Source organism: Apteryx mantelli, chromosome 29 (assembly GCF_036417845.1).
Source record: "Apteryx mantelli isolate bAptMan1 chromosome 29, bAptMan1.hap1, whole genome shotgun sequence".
Taxonomy (NCBI): Eukaryota; Metazoa; Chordata; class Aves; order Apterygiformes; family Apterygidae; genus Apteryx; species Apteryx mantelli.
The window spans coordinates 5,710,960-5,731,474 of record NC_090006.1 but is presented as its reverse complement, the minus strand read 5'-3'; the positions used below and the strand labels follow the sequence as shown (position 1 = coordinate 5,731,474).

General features: G+C 36.4%; 1 protein-coding gene across 1 annotated transcript in view; it reads right to left on the bottom strand.

Moving 5' to 3' along the window:
• Nucleotides 1-1,843: 1,843 nt before the first annotated feature.
• The window catches only part of UNC5D (unc-5 netrin receptor D), a 102,743-nt gene continuing 84,071 nt past the window's right edge, over nucleotides 1,844-20,515 (bottom strand). Inside the window, exons 12-17 of the mRNA XM_067312273.1 lie at nucleotides 16,962-17,130; nucleotides 15,050-15,277; nucleotides 11,305-11,454; nucleotides 6,479-6,643; nucleotides 4,397-4,575; nucleotides 1,844-2,048 (exon numbers count right to left, since the gene is read on the bottom strand). Of these exons, the coding sequence (XP_067168374.1) occupies nucleotides 1,844-2,048; nucleotides 4,397-4,575; nucleotides 6,479-6,643; nucleotides 11,305-11,454; nucleotides 15,050-15,277; nucleotides 16,962-17,130 (1,096 nt within the window). The remainder of the gene's footprint in view (nucleotides 2,049-4,396; nucleotides 4,576-6,478; nucleotides 6,644-11,304; nucleotides 11,455-15,049; nucleotides 15,278-16,961; nucleotides 17,131-20,515) is intronic.

Below are 20,515 nucleotides of genomic sequence, written 5' to 3'. Positions count from 1 at the left end.
TGGTATTTTTGTCTTGGTCCTAAATACACTTGCAGCCATTATGATTTCCCATTGCAAACAGGAAATCTCATATCAGGTGGCATGAAATACTAAATGCAAAAAATGTTTGGGGGAGTCTAAGTATTTATAAGTAAGCCTAAGAATCTATTCTAGACTGCTAAGCTGGAAAAGCAATGAACGTTGCAATTTCAGATCAGTGAGAACAAGCAAAGTCTGACATCAAGAGTTGTTAATTTTACTTTCAGAACTGGAATCTTGGGTGGAAAAAATAGTTTCAAATAATTACGGATGTGCACACTGAGTATAGGTACCCTATGGATTGTCATGCTCCTCTCAGCCAAATCTGGGGGTAAAAAAAAAATGAATTCTGGTTTTCAGTTTCTTGCATTTTCATAAAGCTCTTAAAATCCTATTCACGTTCCTGCTCTATACTGGTTTTGTTCACATCACCAAAGCTCTGATAGCCTAGGGCCAGAGCTAACAAGCACCTTGGCTAATTTAAAGAATATATTATACGAGTTAAAATACTGGTTAAATCTGGCTTAGTACCAATCTCACTAGGACACTCACAGTGACAGCTTTTTTTTGGTTCAGTTGAAGTAATAAATTATTCTAGTATGAGATGGATGAAAAATAAGAATTCTCTAGCTAAATTCTGGTTTTGGTGGTAAATACAAAAATTTTGTAACTAAACCAAGTGCAACACAGCTAGCTTTATTATATTCTATTGAAACTGTGAAAATTCTGCTAAACTGGCAAATTCTAGAACGAACCCTAGCCAATTTTTGGGAGTACTATGTGGGGTTTATTGTTTCAATCTGAAACCAAACCAAAATTAAGCTGTGCTGATTGAATTCACCTTCACTTTTTAATTTAGTCCCAAAATATGGAGTAATACAAAAAAGTGCAACTTGCTAAAATTGGGCTTGCAATTTCCTGTGTTTCATTTGGTTGTTTAAACCCCCTTACCCCCTGCCCTACCCTGGCCCAACCAATATTTTGACTAAGTCTGCAAACTGAGAACTTCAGAAAATTTCACATGTTGCACACATCCTCACGGGCACGCATGCACACGCGCGCACACACACGCACACACTTTCATAGAGGAAGATTTTGTTGTGTTACTTAGCAGAATAGCCAGGAAAACTGCAAAAAAGGTACATTCATTATGTGATTGAATTTTAAGGTGAATTGTTTGGATTATATAGTTAGGAGATCTTCTACTTCCTCAAATGTCTGAATAGGATAATGCCTGATTTTCAGTTGTCCTGCAGCTAGATTACAGCAAATACAAAGTGACTCCATGATGGTATCAAAGGGTGTTTTAAATCCACTCTTGAAGCGTGGTAAGTTAGAGAGATGCAGGACAAAAGGGACTCAAGGCCCCACCAAGACAAACCTTTAACTAGAAGTAACCTCTCATAGCTTTATATATTCAATATCATATTCACTGATTATCAGTAGGCATTTTTTCTTCTGATTGGCATTATTTCTTCCTAAATATATATTACATCATAGTGTTTACCTTTCATAGCTCTATTTATCTCATCCCTTCCTGCCCCTGGGAATGGTAGGTGTGTAGCTTTGCTTTTGACACTGAAACATATTTTAAAATTTAAAATGAGAGAGCGCTGTGGAACAGGGAGAAGCTTAAATTTTCCTTATTACTGAGATGATTTGTAATGGGACTTCTTCTGCTCCTCCAAATGAAAACTGCATTGTGGAAATTAATGTCTGTTTCCTTATACAAAATGTGCACAAACCCTTATTTCCTCCCTGCCAAAGAGATTCTCTAGTGTAAAAGTCAAAGCTGGCCATCGGTTCTTGAATGGAGAAGAGATGACTAAAGTCCATTTTGTCTACTGTAGTTGAAGTCAGGCTCCTCAATCTCAGTTTCTGTTACGTCTGAGATTTTGGAGTGCGTCCTTCCTATTTCTTCCAGAGCACACGCTAGGGAGTCAAGGTCACTATCATGCTGATGTCGGGCTTCCCAGAGGTCCAAAATGACAGCAGATGGACTGCTCTGTGTAGCAAAATAAGAGAGATTCCTAAAAGGAGGAGAGAAAAGATGACATAAAAGGATTAGAAAAATGTACACTGTGACTACCATGAATGTGAACCTGACACTACAGATGTGTTTAAAAAGGAAAAAAAGCCCTACAGCAAGACCTAAATTAGGTAAGTGGAGGCAGCCATCTAAAGGAGACACACTGCTGAATCTGTTCTTCAAATGTCACATGCTCAATTTAGCAGAGGTAGGATGAACAAGGATTCGTATGTTCTGAGGTACATAAATGCTGGCCAGCACCACCATTCTATACAATTCAGATGATCAGTCAGTTCTAGAAAGCATTATCAGTAAACTTATCGTGTATTTGTCAGGAAGAGAAATTATATAATTTTAATTGATGTTTGTGATTATATTGAAGATATGATGCATCTTTTCATTTGTAAATTTAGGTTTTATTAAAATGTAGATGCCTGTGGCTTTTAGAATCTTGGAGGAATAATATTTGCAAAGAATTTGGTGAATCAGAATGTTTTTCTTAAACACACATTACCTTAAATCACCTTCTGTAGTTGGACATAATAATCCAAATAAATCTATTGCCTTCATGTACATAAGCATAAATATTATATACAGCATTTACTTAGTTAATCCTGAGATGCCAAATCCTGATTTGATACTCCCAAAATCATGACCCCATTACCATTCATAGACAGAGGAACAAGTTGTCAAGCACATCATGTGTTTAAATGAGTAAAACAGATAAATGTCAGCTATGTATTTTTTTGACTGCTCTGAATAGGCTTAGCTCATAATTGTCATGCTGTCTCCTCAGAGGAGGTACATAAAAATGACAGCGTGGTCACTAATGCATTGCCCCTTACTTGTTCTCTAGTGAATTCCAGACAGTAAAGTATCGTGCCCTGTCTTAACTCAAGTCTTCCCTCATCTAAACAGAAACACTACCTAAATGCTGGTAGTTAACTTACCATGAAAAATCAAGGGAGATTTGTAACAGGCTTAAAAATCTCAAACCTAAAAACCTAACCATACTGTAAGTAAAATCCCAGTGCAAAAGTTTGAAAACAGAGGCATTTTCAAAGAAGGGGCAGTTCACGCAGAACTGAGCCTTACTGTGTCATGGGAAGATGAAAGCATGTCTAGAAAACGTAAGTGTAAGCTAGATGTGGTAGGTGGGAAGCAAGGGTGGGGAAAATACTATCATGATGACACTAATGGATTATGCTCTACATGAGCTACATGGAAATCTGTAAAGTCTTCTACTGTGTGGTTTTACAGCTACGTTTAGGGTCATTTAAACTGTTCAACAACTTTCTGTTTATACCTATGAATTCTGGTTTTATAATTAATAGATACTGCAAAGACCCTACCAGGTCTTTGCACAGAAACAAAAGTTAAAGGGATGTCACAAAAACTTGGTCTTAGTCAAAGTAATCTTCTTAGTACACTGCCTCTCAGTTTCCTCTGAGAGTAGAAATTTTTCTCAGGCTTACTTTACACACGAGGAATGGAAGCAAAGAGAGATTTAAGTGCCTAACAACAGGCAGTAAAAGCCTGTCACTGAACCAAAATTTTATGACTTTCTCTCTGCTGCCAGACTATAAATTACTCTCTTTTTTGGTTCAGATTTGGCTTATCGAGATTCCCATGAAAAGCAGTAGGTCAAGCATGTTTGCTTGATTTAAGTATCCCTCTACCCCACTGGAAACATGCTGGTGGAGTTCATGAGAATCAGAAAGTATTTCTGTGAGTAAACTGCCTTTGCCAAATTAATTTAGCATAGTGGAAAAAGCAAAATGAGCAAATTAGTTTTTACAGTGTCTTTCATTTTTAATAATGGTAATATTACTGTTGATAGTAGAGCAAGACTTTAAATATGCCTTTTCCTTTAAAAAAAAAATTAAGAAATGTGTAATTCTTTTTGAAATAGAAAACATGAGGATAAAAGCCATGAAAACAAGCCATATGATTTTTCTGAGAGAACATGCAACCTTAGAAGTCCTTTAATTCACTGTTTTCCTAATACAGTTTAGTACCAAAATCTTTCTATAGCCACATACTTTACCAAGACCCCACTCTTGTGGATGTACAAGGAAAAGGTCCAGGCTATAATAAAGAAACTGAATTTAGACGTTAACGTCAGGTAGGATTGGACACACAGGTTTATTCAGAGGAGAAAGCCATTCCTATTTTCTGTAGTTAGTCATGTATAAAAGAGTGTATGAACTGTAGTTTACCCTTGAGAGTAAGTACGGTAATTACTATTCACACATCTTTAATACCAGCAAACAAAAAAATACTGTAATAGCAGCAAATTATTCCCATTGCATATGTAAATGTTCACCTTTCAAAATTGCCTTCCATTACCTGTTGATGCTGTTTTTTTGTGCTAACATCTGCCAGTCTTTGCCTTTGGCACTAGGTGTGTCAAATGTTGCACATATTCTTTGTCTGATAGAGTAGGGGATTTTGAAGGCTTTTGGGCCCATCTGTGCAGGGAAGTTGCTGTCATCATGTGCAAAGAAAGTGATGGTTTCCCTTTCATTCTATGCAGGGAAAAAAAAAAGGCAGTTAGTAGGGCATCAGGCTTTCTGTCCATCTTGGGTATGTAGGTGTCTCTCTTCAGCATGGTAACAGTGACATCAGAATCTTGTGACACACTCCTGTGAGGTAAGGAACAGATACCAATCCATTTTAGAGGAGGGGAACTGAGACAAGGAGATTTTTGTACAGCCTCTTGAGAATGAAAACAGCTGTGAACGCACAGGGTTCTGTATTCTTTCTGCCTTCTTGTATGCAGTTGCCTTGCAAAGAGTCCACACAACAACCTACCTACCTGCAGCAAGGCTGTCTACATATGTCTATTGGTGTATCGAGTCTACTTTTGGAGGATGAAAGAATCAAACCTGAGTCTGAGATTCTAGCTATAGTTTGTAGAACTGGTAACAGAAAAGAAAGAGCTAAGAAGTTTTTTAGATTTTGAACTCTTAGAAGATCAGGAGCATCTATGTATAAAAACACTTTAAAATAGTGTCCTTTTCCTTCCACAAGTTTCCTATTTTCATTTTTTGGGAGGTTACAGATGAAGTCCAATAGAGCAGTGATTGGTAGGTTAAAGCCATGAAAGGACATGGGTGCATAAATCTTTAATTGCTTTAGCCTAAAATATAGACACTTAAACCTCCCATTCATTTCTTTAAAAAGCACCTAAATTCTGTAAACACCTCTGTTCTGCCACACTAAAAATCCCTTTGGAATCCAACTCTATTTTGTAGCTCTGGTCCATTCTTTTTCTATGAAATTGTACTAGTCTTGTGTTAGAGAGTCCCATTCCCATGTATTATTCGTTTCAGTGCAAAGCAGCATAAATATTAAATAACAATGATGCTATAGTCTTTTCATAGAACATTTATGACACATCCCAAAAGTCATCCATGCAAAGTAATAGCAATGTTGTAGATAGATCACACTGTCTGACTGTTTAAATTAAATATGCAGAACAATAGTAGATTTTCATACCCTGCACATGAGAGATAAGCTACTGCTATCTGGTTAGTTCAGGGAATTGTAAAGTAATGAATAGTTCAAGTTATATATTTATTTATTTTACAGTCAAATTATCCTCACCCTTCCATCACTTTTTGAGATAGGGATGAGAAAGTCTTCCATATTAGGGAATGTTTGAAGACAGAATCATAACATGCTCTGGGGGCTTGTGGACAGATAGGTCCCTTAATAAAAATAAACAAATAGCAGCAATATTGTATTCAGATACAGAGAATGACAGAAGCTTTTAAAGAAATTACAGTGAAGAACTGAAAAAAAACTTGGCCATATTCTGAGCATGCTTTTATACTGAATGACTGTGGTTTTCTTATTTAGTTCCCCTGTTCTCTGCACAGTGCATTTAGTTATGGATCTTTGCAAATGGGTATATATCTTTAATCCAGAAGTATCTGGATACTTTTGAAACCTTAATAAAGGAAGATGCCCAATAATCTAAAAAAGGTAGCTGAAGTTTTCATTGCTGTGGCACACATCACCAGCTTGCTTGACTACAACAGTTATTTATTTCTGTGTGAGTAAAGCTACAGTCTTGGAAGCCATTCTGTATATTCAGAAATACTCTAATAAGTGAATAGCTGGTGCCCAAATAGCGTACAGGCACTCAATCTATTCTCAACCCTCAGCTCTCCGCAAACTATTCAAAAGCTTTTTGCAAGAAAACTATTACCACTGACTCAACTATAAGTTGTTTTTTTATGTTGTGGAATCTCTGTAAATACATACTTTGATTTCTGCTGGAAATTGAATCTGTAAGGCCTTGTATACTTGCTACAGATTTGAACAAGGCATAAGAAACTAACAGAGGCAGAGGACAAAAATGGGGAGGGGGGTCATGTCTCTTGTACTACAGCTTGACAATACAAAACAGAGAGCAAACCCTACCTCCAGAATGGATGTCTGGATCTGTAGAATTTGCTCATGACCTTTGACTTGTCGGACGCAGATCTTGCAGGACAGCTGCGTAGTTGCCGGAGTATAGCGCTCCAGTGAAAAGGCACAGTGCAGTGGCTGCTGGTTACTGCACCACACACGAGAGAACGGGACTTCCTGTGAACGAAATGTATCCCACAAGAATGGGGAAGCAGGAGAGAGAAAGAGAAAAAGAAGCTGTGTCAAAGAAAGGGAAGCTGTTGCAAAAAAATCCATGATTTTTGTCTGCAATTGCTTTTGTACTAACATCCCTGCAAATACAAAGTAGCACAAAACTAATTAATGGCAGTTCAATTGATAACACCAGGCTGTTAAAATTACTGCAAGCTTAAATTTCATAAAGTGACAAATGATGCAGGAGGCTCATCTAAAATGAAACTTCAGAAAAATGTACTTCACTTATTCCTTTGCCTAAGCAGAGATCAGAATTCTTATTCTTATCTGTGTCTCTTTGCCATCACCTTGTATTACAGAACCAAAGAAAAGAACAACCGTCCATCAAATAGAACGTGATAGCATATTTTCTAATGTTTTGCTCCATCCAGTTTTAAAAACAGCCACCTCCCTGGTTAGAGTTCTGTGCAGCCCACGACACTTCACTGGTCAGGTTTTACTTCTTAGTTTCATCCTACTGTATTCTGTGACTGCTTTCAGCGAGTTCTCTACTTCAGCCATGGACAGTTCATGGGCTGAATACCCTCATCAAATGCTGTATAGAGAACTGCAGCAAGCAGTTAATCATCAGAGATTTCTGGCATCTCTGGTCGCTCGGAGTTCCTAAAAATGTATGGAAATAGCCAAGAGAATTACACAGGGGGCAGCTAACTTCTGTTTTAGGATTATTTTCTAAATACCAAAGTTTTATTACTGGTCTCTTCTCTTTACGCTTTCAAACAGTGTATTTATTACATTTCCAAGCTAACAAAAGATATAACCCCACTATGATGTTCTGCATTGTAGCCTTGAAGGCATGTAAATACTGAAAGTAATTAAACCAAAGACACTCTCCATTAATTTCAAAATATTGGAAAATATGGTAAAATTGGCAACCTGGAGAATAAAGCAAAGGGGAAAAAGGGCTGATACTAATATTTCATTCTTTTGTATCTCAGCATTCGTCCATGTGACTGTAGGACAGCATTAAACAGCATCAATGAGCAATTATCCTAAAATGAGAGGACTAGTTTAAAATGAAGATTTTTACATTAGTTTTTTTGGAAGCAATTGTATAAATTTTCAGATTACTCTGTTCCTTTTTCCCCACACAATTTGTAAATTTTAGCTGAGTGTATTTAAGAGAAGTGATTTGAATGGCATGTGAAGCTGATCCTTCAAAGAAAACACAGAAATCACTATAATCAAATTTAATCTGGGCATATATTTTACTTGCATTTTTCATAGCCTTATAAAAGATTAATAAATGACACATACACATGCATATAATACTGTGTTGTGTATAGGCAGTTATAACTAAGTGACCTACCAACTAATCGCTTGTCCTAATTAGCTGTTTAAATATCAGTAAATCATGCATTTAACTCTTATAAGCAATTTACATATGGAAGTCTAGTGAGACCTTCAGTCTTTACCCCACAGAAAACATGCTCTTCTTCATTCTTGCCTTCCTCTAAGCAATTTCTGGGTCTTTTTCTTGTGTGGGTTTTTTTTGGGTGTGTGTGTGGGGTTGTTTATTTTGTTTTGTTTTGTGGGGTTTTTTTGCAATGTAGGAGGTAGCAAATTTGCCACAAGATCACAACCTATGTTCCTGAAGAAATTAGGTACACAGTGGCAATCTGAGAATATAGGCTTAGAAATCTTCAGAGCAGCCTCACTCTAGTCTATGCTGTAAAAGGCAATAAAGACTAAAATAAGGAGAATTGTTTTACTCATGGCTGAAATCTAGCTAACTTTGCATCTTCTCAAGAGTGTCTCATACAATCCATAATGATGCAGTAAGTAATAATTATAAGCTCTGTGTTTAAATCCTCAGTTGGTAGCAGTACAAGCTACCAACAGTGATAAAACATGGGAAAGTATTAGAAGTAGAGCAACTATAATTAGATTTTTCCAGAGTAATCATCTTTGCTTTCATTCAAGGTGGAAGAATCATTCAGCTGAAAAGAATTACATGAAATGTAATATAGGGGGGGACAAAGTATGGTGGACAATGAGTGTTTAAAGTATTCCAGAAATGCTTTCAGTTTGATTCTCCCATTATAATTAAGTTCCTAACAGAGAGAACGTAAATCATTTTGTAGGTGCAGACAGACCGAGGGGGAAATACAAAGCCAGCAGAAGTTGTGCTGCAGTTCCTATTAAAATAATTATTATAGTTTTCAGTTAAGTCATTCAAATTATAATCAATTATAAAAGGCAAATACATATTTGTTTTCAGTATTAGCATCCTGTCAGACCATTCTGTCAGCAGAGAGAGAAATTTTGCATGTGCTTCATTTTAGCCCTGAGCAGCTGCAGAGAGCATGGGTAATCTGCCCGCTATGAGCAGTATCTTCAGCAGGTTCCATTCTGTGCTTTTCTTAAGGCAGACACAGCGCTCCCCATTACTTAAGCATTCTTCTGTGGGTTATGGCTCCCTCATCAGACTTTTTATTTTCTGTTTTTATCTTGTGGCAATAAATTTAATAGCTACTTTGGACTGTGCCACTTGCATTAGCTTCAGCAAAGCGAGGTCCTTACAACACGTAAAGATTAATACAGAGAAATTTGCATGGCTATCAGGACTTGTTTTAACAGCACCCTGCAGTTCAATTTTGACTGGAAACTCTAGACTATTACTTGCCAACAGAGAACAAAAATACCTGAGTTTAATATGCCATAAACAATATATTTATTCATAGATGCGTACATAGCATCAGGAAAAGTGCTGAACCAGGCACAAAATATTTTGGGGCCTCTGAGTCACTCTCAGCACTTTGCATGCACCAGGGACTCGCATCCAGCAAAGGAGATAATGCCCCAGAGAAATAACAACTTTGCAGAAATAAGCAGGCAGAAATAATCCTCCCCAAATTCTTACCTACAAAGAAACAAGGAGGCTAGAATAGCAGAAACTCTTACTTAGGTTATCAGTAAGATGATTTGCAGGCAGCACAGTAAGTATTGTTTTCTGCAGGCTGTTTTTCTAATTTAACACAGTGTTATTTAGGTTCTTAGGTTCTATTCCTTCTTATATAATTGCAACCCTTTTTTTGCAAGTCTTTTCAAACAACATGAACTACAGGCATTTCTACTGTGGATCCAATATAAAGGAGTGAAAGCGTTTACTTCTCTGAACAGCTGCATATTCTATTACTCTAGTTATTTAAAAGAGTTTCTTTGCTGCTGGAAAAGTCTAGAGAATTTTTCAGCAATGTAATGTGTTGCTTCTGAAGCAGTCATCATGGTGAGGGAAATTCAATTAAACTTTTGAGATTATTTTTCTCCTGAATATTGGCTATTTAACCAATAAACATTGTTTACGATGGGCCAGTGGAAGGTGTTCTGTCTGCCTTTTAAAGCAGTCAGAAGAGATCTACACAAGATACTGCTAAAGGCATTTACTTCACATCTATTGAATGTTTATTAGAAAACAGTTACCGGAAAACAAAATCTTTCTAATGGTGCTTTGAGGTTGAATTTGAGTTTATCATACAGTTTTATTCTCTAGGATTAGACAATCAAGAGAGAATTAATTAACCAAAGCACAGAGCTTTTTTTTATAACTTGGGGTAAGGCAACACCTAATTTATTGTATTAAGAGAAAACCTGCATGATTTTTATTACTGCTCAGGAATCTGCCAGCTTTAACTGTGTTTAACATAGTAGTGGGGCATCCTAATACTGATTGGTTTATCTTTTAAGCTATAAAATAAGTGAACAGAAGAAAACAAAACACTTAAAAGCAAGTTGTTCTTTATATAAGGTTGAGAGCGATGCTGTTTCTTTCTTTCATTCCTTAAATTGTGGCATAAATTACCTCATATTCTCATATTTAGATTACCGTTTATAACTTTCAAGACCCATTATACTAATATTTTGGAAAATACAGCTATACATTTAAAACAGGTTTTTTGCCATATTCCATGACACACAACTGTCTTCACTATCAACATGCTTCTGCAAAAAGGGAGATTATAGCCTAATTAAGTCTATATTTTAAAAGACCAGCCCTCTTTATCTGCCAGTACACTGCTTATAATTTCCAGTAACCAATACACTTAGAAAGTCTTCCTTTTTTTTGATTTATACTTTCCTATGCTCAAAAGCCTCTTTAATTAATGCACTACAGGAAAAATAATTTCTTCTTAATCAGTTCTAATTCTAAGTATATACAGGCCATAGTTTGAACTCATGACATGTACATGCTTACATACATCCTTGCATTTTCAACTATATATTCATAGTATATCAAAATCAGAATGACAAGGATATCAAAAACATCTTAATGAGAGTAAATGAGATAAATTTTAACAAGAATATAGGCCCTCTGTTAGAGGTAATTACAATGAGGAAAAATACATGCTTGCTTTTTTGTAAGATGAAAAAATTAAAGCATTCTGCTATATAATGAAATGTTTCATTCTGTATTTGCCAAAATTATAAGACAACGCATTTTTGTTGCATACTTAGAGATTAAAACCACACCTTTCAAAAATAAAAAGGACTTATTTGTCTGTCCTTTCACTAGGATAAGCTTAAATAAGCTTATGAGTTAATAAGTGAATAAGTGAAAATTCTCACTGCTTCTGAATTAAAATGTAAACGAAACTACCAAGTACCTGACATGCAGTAAATGGTTTAATTCTCCAGAGGAAAGGAGGGATATCAAGGACAGATATCTGAAGACTGAAGGTATTCCCTTTGAAATGCAGAAGTTTTGGTTCCTCCAGTAATTGTCCTCCTTGGAGCTTTTCATCTGAAACCACTTCCTGCAATGGCAGATGAGAAAAACATTTTTTAATTGATAGAAAAAACCACCAAATTTAATGAAAGTTACCAGGTTATTCTGCAGCAGACCAGGAGGCAACGGTGGGGTACTTCTCATATGGGACAGGTGATGGGCACTGGCATTTATAGTTTAGCACTGGAGTTAAAAGCATGGTATAGGCTTTGTCAGCTCTCTTTGTCTCCCTGCTCTGATGATGGTACTTAGGACACATTTGTTTTTGCCTACCTCAGTATCAATAAGAATTTCAGAGCAGGCATGTAATGCTTCAGAAGGAAACTTTCGTAAGGGTTTTGCAATACAATAGTGGCTGTCTTCACATTGGATTTTCAAGTCAAAGCCAGCCAGTTTTCTTTTAACTGAAAATTACTCATGTGTGATTGTTACTATTTTATTGCATCTCACAGGATCACTATTAGAAAGGTGAAGTTTACCAGCAGTTCACTATGCAGACCTATCACTAACACCAGCATGGAGAGGGAAGCAAGACTGTGTCAGCCCATTTCCAGGTAAAGCTATTTCCTTTCAAAGAGGAAAATAAAAACTGTGGTTAAGCTGTGACATCACTTCAGGTTAGTCCCTTATCTTTCCAAGAATACTACTACTGTTCTTGGTATGTTAATTAGGCTTTTGAGTAACTCCTACAGGCTGTTTCTACTAGTCATAATACACTTGACGTACAAAGTACTGTAAGATATTTAGTTAACAGACTAAAAGGAATATAAACAACATAAGACATAATTGGTGAATAGTCCACTTAGTTCTTCAGATTAAACAGACAACAGTTTGGTGAGAAGGTATGCTCAGAACTTTAAAGAGCACTGAAACAAACACACTAAGTGTACACATCACACAAAAAGCTTTCATTTCTCCACTCTTGGAGATTTTCAGAATTACTGGACAAGATGCTGAGCAATCTTGCAAGGGCTAGCTTGGAAGTCAGCCCTGCTTTGAGCAGGAGTTTGGACTACAGATCAGGTATCAGTTCCAACATAAATTTTTCTAAGAGTGTGTGAGTTTAAGATGTCGTAGTAAAAAAAAAAAAAAAAAACACACAACCTGCCTGTACTTAAGCAATGTTTCTCATGGTTACATTATAAAGATGAGCAAAGAAGAAAAGCTTGCAGAAGCATTTTAAAATTAGCTAGCAGAAGTCTTTGAAGTCTTTCAAAATTACCTTTTTTGTCCACATAAATTATATAAAATCTGTGTTTATCAAAGGGGTTCAGTGCTCATCAGTAGCCCAAAATTATTCCTAGAAGAGCTACCAGAACTGTTGTGATTTTCTGAAAAAATAATAAATGCTCAAGCTTCCTGAAACTATAATCATGGATGTTTACTATAAAGCTATTTATAGGTGTTCAGTTTGTTTCAAGTCCTGATGGTTGGGTTTATATGAAAGAACAGGGAAGCTTTGTCTTAAAAAAGAATAAGAATCGACACTTCAGCTTTTGAATTTCAACTGCAAAGGAAGTATCTGGATTTTGTAATTATTTTTAAAATTCCCTGAAGGCATTGGATATTTTTATAAATGTACTGTAGATGTATAAAATACTGCTCCACCTTTAATCATGCATATAGTCTTTAGTTCCACAAGCATCAAAAGGATTATGGCAAAATATAAAATATAAAAGGCTTGGTTGTTGCATAGTTTTCCTATCTTTTGAGAGCCATGAGTTTCGTGTACACTTGGAATTGCCTAAAGGGCAAAAGCAGCTGTTAGGAAAGTAATATCTGTTTTCACATATGGACAAAGTGAGGCATTGAGGAGCTTCACATCTCATACAGGACTGCACTGTAAAGGAATGATGGCGTCAAAACAAAACCTGGTAGGCCCAACTCTTGATACTGTTTCCAAAGGTCTGTATTTTCCATGGTCACTACTCAATATAAATATTTACACTAGCATTGAACTGATGCAACATATTTATGAAGAAAGGAGAATTTCATCAATATACAGTTGTCTCATTATGTACAAAGATTCCATTCTAATTTCTGCAAGTGGGGAGCACTGGTAATTATTCTTTTAACAATTTTCTACAGAAAAAAAAACAAGTAACTTGGAAATCTTACTTATTTTAATTCTCATTAAGAAAAAATAATCCAGCCTCCTTCATTGTTTTGCTGAATGTCACAATAATTTGCAAAACAAGACTCTACAATTAAATCAGGCTGCACTGGGTGAGGGTTTTTATGTTGTTGGGTTTTTTTTTTTTTTTTAATATACTGAAGGTAAAATTCAGTATGAATGAATCATTGAAAGAGATTGCACCATGCTGTATGAAGTAGTATGAAAAAAATAAATGGTTGCTCTGAATAAGATGAATCTCATTTCCCTGTTGTGAACCTCTTTCATAGCTGCATTGCAGAATAGAGTTTTCGGGAGGTTTTTTCCCTCTATATTTAAATGTTCCTAGGACTTCTGTACAACTTGTATAAACCTGCTGCGCAATACTGCATGAATACACAGAGGATGTATTCATAACCAATGCAGAGTCACACAATTTCACTAAAGGCAACAGGCAATAAAGGTTTATATTAACTGAATGTATGACTCAAAGCTACTTGTATGTGTTTGTGGCATATACATACACAAATATCTGAAGATGGAATTTGGGGCCCAGAAAAGTACTAATAGCCACAAATTGTGCAAGTGTTACAAAGGGTAATTGCAAAGCTATTTTAAGTCTTTAACAACCCTTTCAGTGGCTTTGCTTTTATTAGAAGCACATGGATATTAGTGTGTGCTTCATTAAGATTCATGTTTCTATTCTGCAAGATAGGAAAAGGAAGCAAAAATTCATCTGTCACAACTGTCTTCATCTCAGTTCCCAAAAGAAAAGTATTTCATTAAAGCTTCTGGTTTACCAAGGCTGCAAAAGCCAGTGAATTTTGTTGTTTTGTCTTGATATATCATGTAGAAAAGTCATGCTAATTTTGATTAATTGCCACTTGAGGGTTGTTTTGTTTTGTTAAAGGGGAAAGAAATGCGCAATTATAATTTAATTCTTGTAGAAAGAGATTGAGAGAGAATCTTTCTTCTTTCTCAGATTATACAAAGGAGAGGAAATCCTGAACTGACTAATGACAGTGTATGGGTAATGACCGTGATAAATATATACATCAAATGATAATGACTTACATTTTCTGCTTCTGTTGGAGTAGCACTCAGCTGCAGATGCAGGCAAGCTCTGCCTGCGCTCATGCAGCCAAGGCACTGAGCCCAACCTAACATTTTTTTGCATCTCTTCTGTAGTTGTATGCTGTATTAACCACGGCTATGTGATTTCTGGTCAATCTAGAATGTGGGCAGAGTGGGTTTGCATCTGGCTGGCAAAAAATGAGTAGACAGTTTGGCTGTTCTAAACCTCTTGCATTGTAAATCCACAGGAGAAAAAACAGTGCAGAGAAATTAAAGGATTTGCATAAAGTCATGCAGCAGTGACAGAATGAATTACAGTATTCTCATTCTTTTGAGTTCCGGACTCTTGCCTTAACCCAGGGACTATCCCCAGGAAAAAGGAACCTCAGTATTCTGTGGAAAAATAACTAAAAACAAATAAAGTGAAACCATTTACCTGAAATGCACAAGGTGTGTTATCCATACAATATACTCTCAGATTGTAATCCAGAGAATTGCAAGACATGCATCCAAAAACCGCTACTTTCAGCTGTCGAACGGCACAGTCAGAGATGGGCTCTCCAATAAGAGCATAAGTTCCAAAGCTGTTTAAGAGAATGTGACAGGCATAAGGATCCAACAGGCAGTAGCAAGAAGTAGTTTCCTCTTCCACAGACATCACTTCCTGCAAAATGAAACTCAGGTTAAAAAAATATCAGTAGGCTTTGAGAATAGGAGTCACAACACTATTTTTATTTATTTTTTATTCAAGTGGAGTATAAACTACATCTGAGTGCCAGTCTGCACATTCTTTACTTGTGCTGACCTCAGGGAAGGGAGACTACCTATATGAGTAAATAGTCACTATTTAGCCCCGAGACATAAATAGGGCTTATGACAATATATTGTGCAGAATTCAATGTGTACAGCATATAATAATGAGGCATAAAAAAAATTTAGCATTTTTTCAAGTGTTCTTGGCTTTCTAGCTGATTTTTTCCCAATGTCAAGTTAAGAAATTACCTTGAAGATTAAAGTCAATAAACAAACCTTGAGCAATAGTAGGTATTTGACATGCTTTCACAACAACCATTACAATTATGTTTACCCTCATCAAAAAAACACCTACCCCACTGTTTTGTCTTTCATGCCCAGTTCTGCATTATAACATCATTAGATGAAGTATTTGAGCAGTCTGCAGTCTGATGTTACACTCCTCCTCATTAGTCCCAGGGTGTCTGTAACCAACACTGATGGAGCTGACTATTGAGTGCATCTAAGGTAGGAGAACTAAACTGAATTTGAAATGGATTAAAGGAGGGCAACGAACAACATAGCGGCTTAGAGGAGGAAAAGGACAGAGTGAGTTATGATAACCAGGAATGTTTTAACTACTGTTTGTTTCCTCACAATGCAAGGAACCAAATAGTTCCATCAGCAGCAGTGGAATAAAGCTTGACTGGCTGTGGATTTGGGTGTGGACTCTATGGTTTTAAAAATGTGTACAATGAACACATTTTTTAATGTTGGGAAATTCAAAACCTCTCTGTTGAATAAAGGCTCTGTTTAGGTGCTAGCCTTCTCTTCAGGAGTGTTATTAGTAGGATCTCTCCCCAAAAGAGGCAAGAAGTTTAACATGTTTGAGGCTGCTGCCTGCATGCCGATTTTGGTTGAAAATAGCCAGTGGGCTTAAAAAACATGGAAGAGGGCAAGATGGACAGACACAAATACTCAAATGTACGTCATGAATGCACAAAGCTTCATTTCCCCAGTAAATCAGGATAAGAAAATGTATTTTGAACTAAGGGAAATATTTTAGGTAATATACACTAACTTCAAAGGTGACTAGCACAGGACAATCACTGAATGCTCATTGAAATGATGGGTGAAGAGACAAGATTTTTAAATCAGCAGGACCTTTCTAGGTTAAAAAAAAAAGTTAAATTTGAAGCGTATATTTTTACCAATTCCATAAATTAATTTATATTGTGATAAAATCTTGCTTAGATATAATACTCTGTCCTGAGTTTCTTCAGGAGCTAAGACCTATAAAAACTTGATGTTTTCAAAAATAAATGGATCCTGGCTGCATTATTAAGTGCTATCTGATAAAATGAGTACCTTCTCATGTAACAGGGGCCAGATCATAAAAAGTCCCTTTTTTGCACATTTTAGTATAGCACTTGAAGATAGTTTAATTGCTTCTTGACAAAATGCACAGTCCTTTTTTTTTTTAAGGAAAAAGAGCACTTTAAAAATCCTGGTTCTAGCCCTTATGTCATCTTTGACCAGCTCCTGACTGAATAAGGGTGATCATGCTTCCATCGGTTAGTACAGCATTCTGAACGGGAGCAGAAGTCTAAACTTACCTCCCATTTTCCTTGTTGTGTCCTTTTTTTCAAGTGAATATTCCAGTGCTCTGAATTTAATTCTGCGCAGTGTGGTATAGTCAAGGCAAATGGAGTGCTGACAGACACATCCAAGGGACCACAACTTACTTCTGGACCTAGAAGAACATCTGTGCCATCTGGCTGTAGGCTTTGTGTGAAAAGAAGAAGATGATAAAAATCTTTCAGGATTTTTCTTTAATAGGGAGTGAAAATGTACTTACAATACCTGCATTACACAAACATTTAAAGTATTTTTGTCAAAAAAAAGCTCTGTTTCATTCATCTGTTAAAGAAAAAATAAGCAACCCAACTTCTGTGCTAATTTCCATATGGAATCAGTGGCTGGAGGTGAAGCAGACCTATTAGGCTACATCTACTCAAATCCTTGGCTGGTCAGTTTAGGCTTTTGATCTTCAAAATACATTTCAATTTGTTTAAACCAAATGCAACACTAGAATTACTCTATGAAAGTAAGTGTTACTTTAAGGACCAGCTGGTTATACTACCACCTACTTCTGCCTGCAAAGAATTTCATCAACAATATTTTTATGGTAGTAAAGCATAGTTTAAAAACAGTCTCTCATAAATTTCCTCAGATTGAGTGTGATCTTCCTGGTTTGAAACCACATTCACATTCTGCCAGATGAACAAGACGATAGGTAATTTACAGCAGATGTTAGGGATAGAATCTTTTTGCCTAAATACGTGAGCTCCATTATAGTCAATGGAGATCCAGTCAACACAACTGAGGAATTCTAAGGATTCATCTAATCTGAATGTAATCATCTGTGTTTGGTTAGATTAACTGCTTTTTAAATTATAAATATGAAGTCTCTGACATGAATTCTTTCTGCCTCCTTCCTCATTCAAACCTGAATTTAACTCTGTCCCCCATAAACTGTTTTTCCTTACCTTTTGTAACATAAACAAACACCCATGCAGAGTAAGTGACAAAGTGTATCGGACTAGTTTGTTTGTTAGACATAAATGCTGGAATTTGAACCATCTTGCCCTAGCTTTTTGCACTGTAGTCTTTCCTTAGAGTTCTAAGACCCAATTTTTGTGGCTTGTTAATTACTGGATGCATAGTTCACTCTTAAAATTGTAGAGAATGGTGTTTCAAGATACAAATGAGGGGAAAACCTTGTCCTTGTCCCTGCTTAAAAATCAGGATACATTTTTCATTGCCATGTCACAAGCTAATGGAAACATTGCCCTTAAGAGTTTTGTAACAGCAGCACAGCAACAACCAAACCCTCCCATACTGCCTATGCTGAGTCCAGCTGTACTGCTAATTTACAAGCTACCCAAGCTATCCAAGCCAACTTGTATACTACAATTAAGTGAATGTAGTGCTCATGTAGGCAACACTTGACTGCACTTAGTTATATTCCAGTCCTGCAAATACCTTTGCATCTACCTAACATTACTTAGGAGTAGTACTCTCAGTATAACTGTAGTATTAGGTGCTCTAAAAATGCAGTAAAAAAGACCATTTCTCCTAAAGACTTGACAACTTCAGTGACATAACTCATGTGAATAACAATAAGTACATGTACAAGTATCTGTGAGATGAAGATCAGAGCAAACAAAACAAAACAGACTCAACATAACATATTAACAAAAAAGGCCAATTCTGCTTTTTTCTTTTTCATAACAATAACTCTTCTCTAAGTCTCACTGTTCATAAGTGTTTGTAGGACTTTCAGGTTAAAAAAAAAAAATCAAAGCACAAATGCAGAATTTACTATAGCTGCCATTCTTCTCCTTGAACAGTGAGTATGCATGCCCAAGAGGGGGAGGGAAGAGAAAGGAGCACCAAGCAGTGTTTATGATCATACAGTGCTTGCAGCCCTTCCTGCAGGAAAGCATTTACACCCAAGCTCTGCAGTAAGTAAGCAATGCCAATAAGCCTATCGCATTTAGAGACACCTGAGATGATTGTTATTCATACGCATAAGCAAGTAGTTTTGTTTGAATTGTTTGCCTGAAATACTCATTCTGACATCAGTTCAATGAAACGCACAGTTTTCCACAAATCATTCACTGCTAGGAAACACTGTTTTTGCACAAAATAACATCACTTAACATCAACCATTGCTACCTTTTGCAAATGACATTTGATTTCCTTAAAAATAAAATCTTCCAGCAGTTTTCCCAAATCACATCTCTTTCCAGCTAATTAAAGAAATCATCCCAAGTTTCTTACCAATACAAAGAAAAATGTCAGAATGATTAGAAACCCTCAAGCCAACTTTTTACATACTTATTTCAGTAGTTATTCCATTCGTATGATTTCTCTCTCCGCAGTACCTCAGCAAAAGCTGGTGCATTCTATTTCCTTATCTCTATTTTGATGCAGCTGCAGGAAGGGGCAACAAAAGCATATTTCCAGAAAACGAGTCAAACGTTAGTTATTTAACTTGGTAGATGCATCTCAATCCTATCTCTCTCTCACAACAGACACGTCTTTCACCAAGTGACTGCTGCTGACAAATGCATAAATGCAAGAGGGTGGGGGCAGGAATTTTCCAAAGTTACCTCTAGTACAGAATTTGACAATTCATCTTCACTAGCAGGAGCAATATATAGGTTATTTTGAAAACAACGCTGTATTTATCCTAAGGGCTGTGCAGCCAGAGTTTTAGTCATGCTATTGCTGATGATTCCCATCAGAAAGAGCTCAAATTTTTCAGGTCTCAAGAATGAAACAAAACACTGCAGATAGATACAAAAAGAAATTTTATATATATATATATATGTACACACACATATATACATATACATATATATACACAGAAATAAAATAGTGGTGGGAGAGTTCTGGTAGCAGCCTAGCAAAAGACTGCTATGGAAGATGGGGGCAATAAAATTGTAGCATACTAACTCCCCTTGCCCCAAGCTACAGTCACTGAAAAGGTGTACGCTCTGTCACGGCCCTTGGCAGCTTTCCACAGTCGCTCTCTATAATTGCTGATGGAGAAGAATAATAGCAGGGATGTGTGTGAATGCCCAGTGACAAGCTATTCTGAAAGGAGCCGTTTAGTGGCTTTTAGAGAATCATTCCCCCTGTAGAACACAGTGGACAGACATGGGAATTCTGGGAATTATTTAATGGCAAATGAACTGAAATCAGCTAATTAGATGAACTCTCACACGTTGCAAGTAGCAAGAGTATTTTGCATAATAACTGACATGGTATTAAGAATCTGATGCAGTTCAGAGCCATTTATTGGGCAAGGCAGGAAAGGGAAGCATTACAGGATGCAAGTATTTAATATTCCCATAGTCGCAAGGTAAATAGATCAGTAACCAGATCTAATCCCCTCAAATCCATCAAAATCAAGCGCCTGTAAGACTTTCAGTAAATGAAAAACAAAGAATCACTACAGCTGAGCAAAAATTAAAATGTTTTTTTTCTAAAAATAATATACTAGAAAGAAGCAGTAAGCATTTCATCTCACAATATTCTTCTGCCTTCAACAGAGTAGAAAGTAATAAACAGATTTCTTGCATTTAGAATTTTAAAAAAT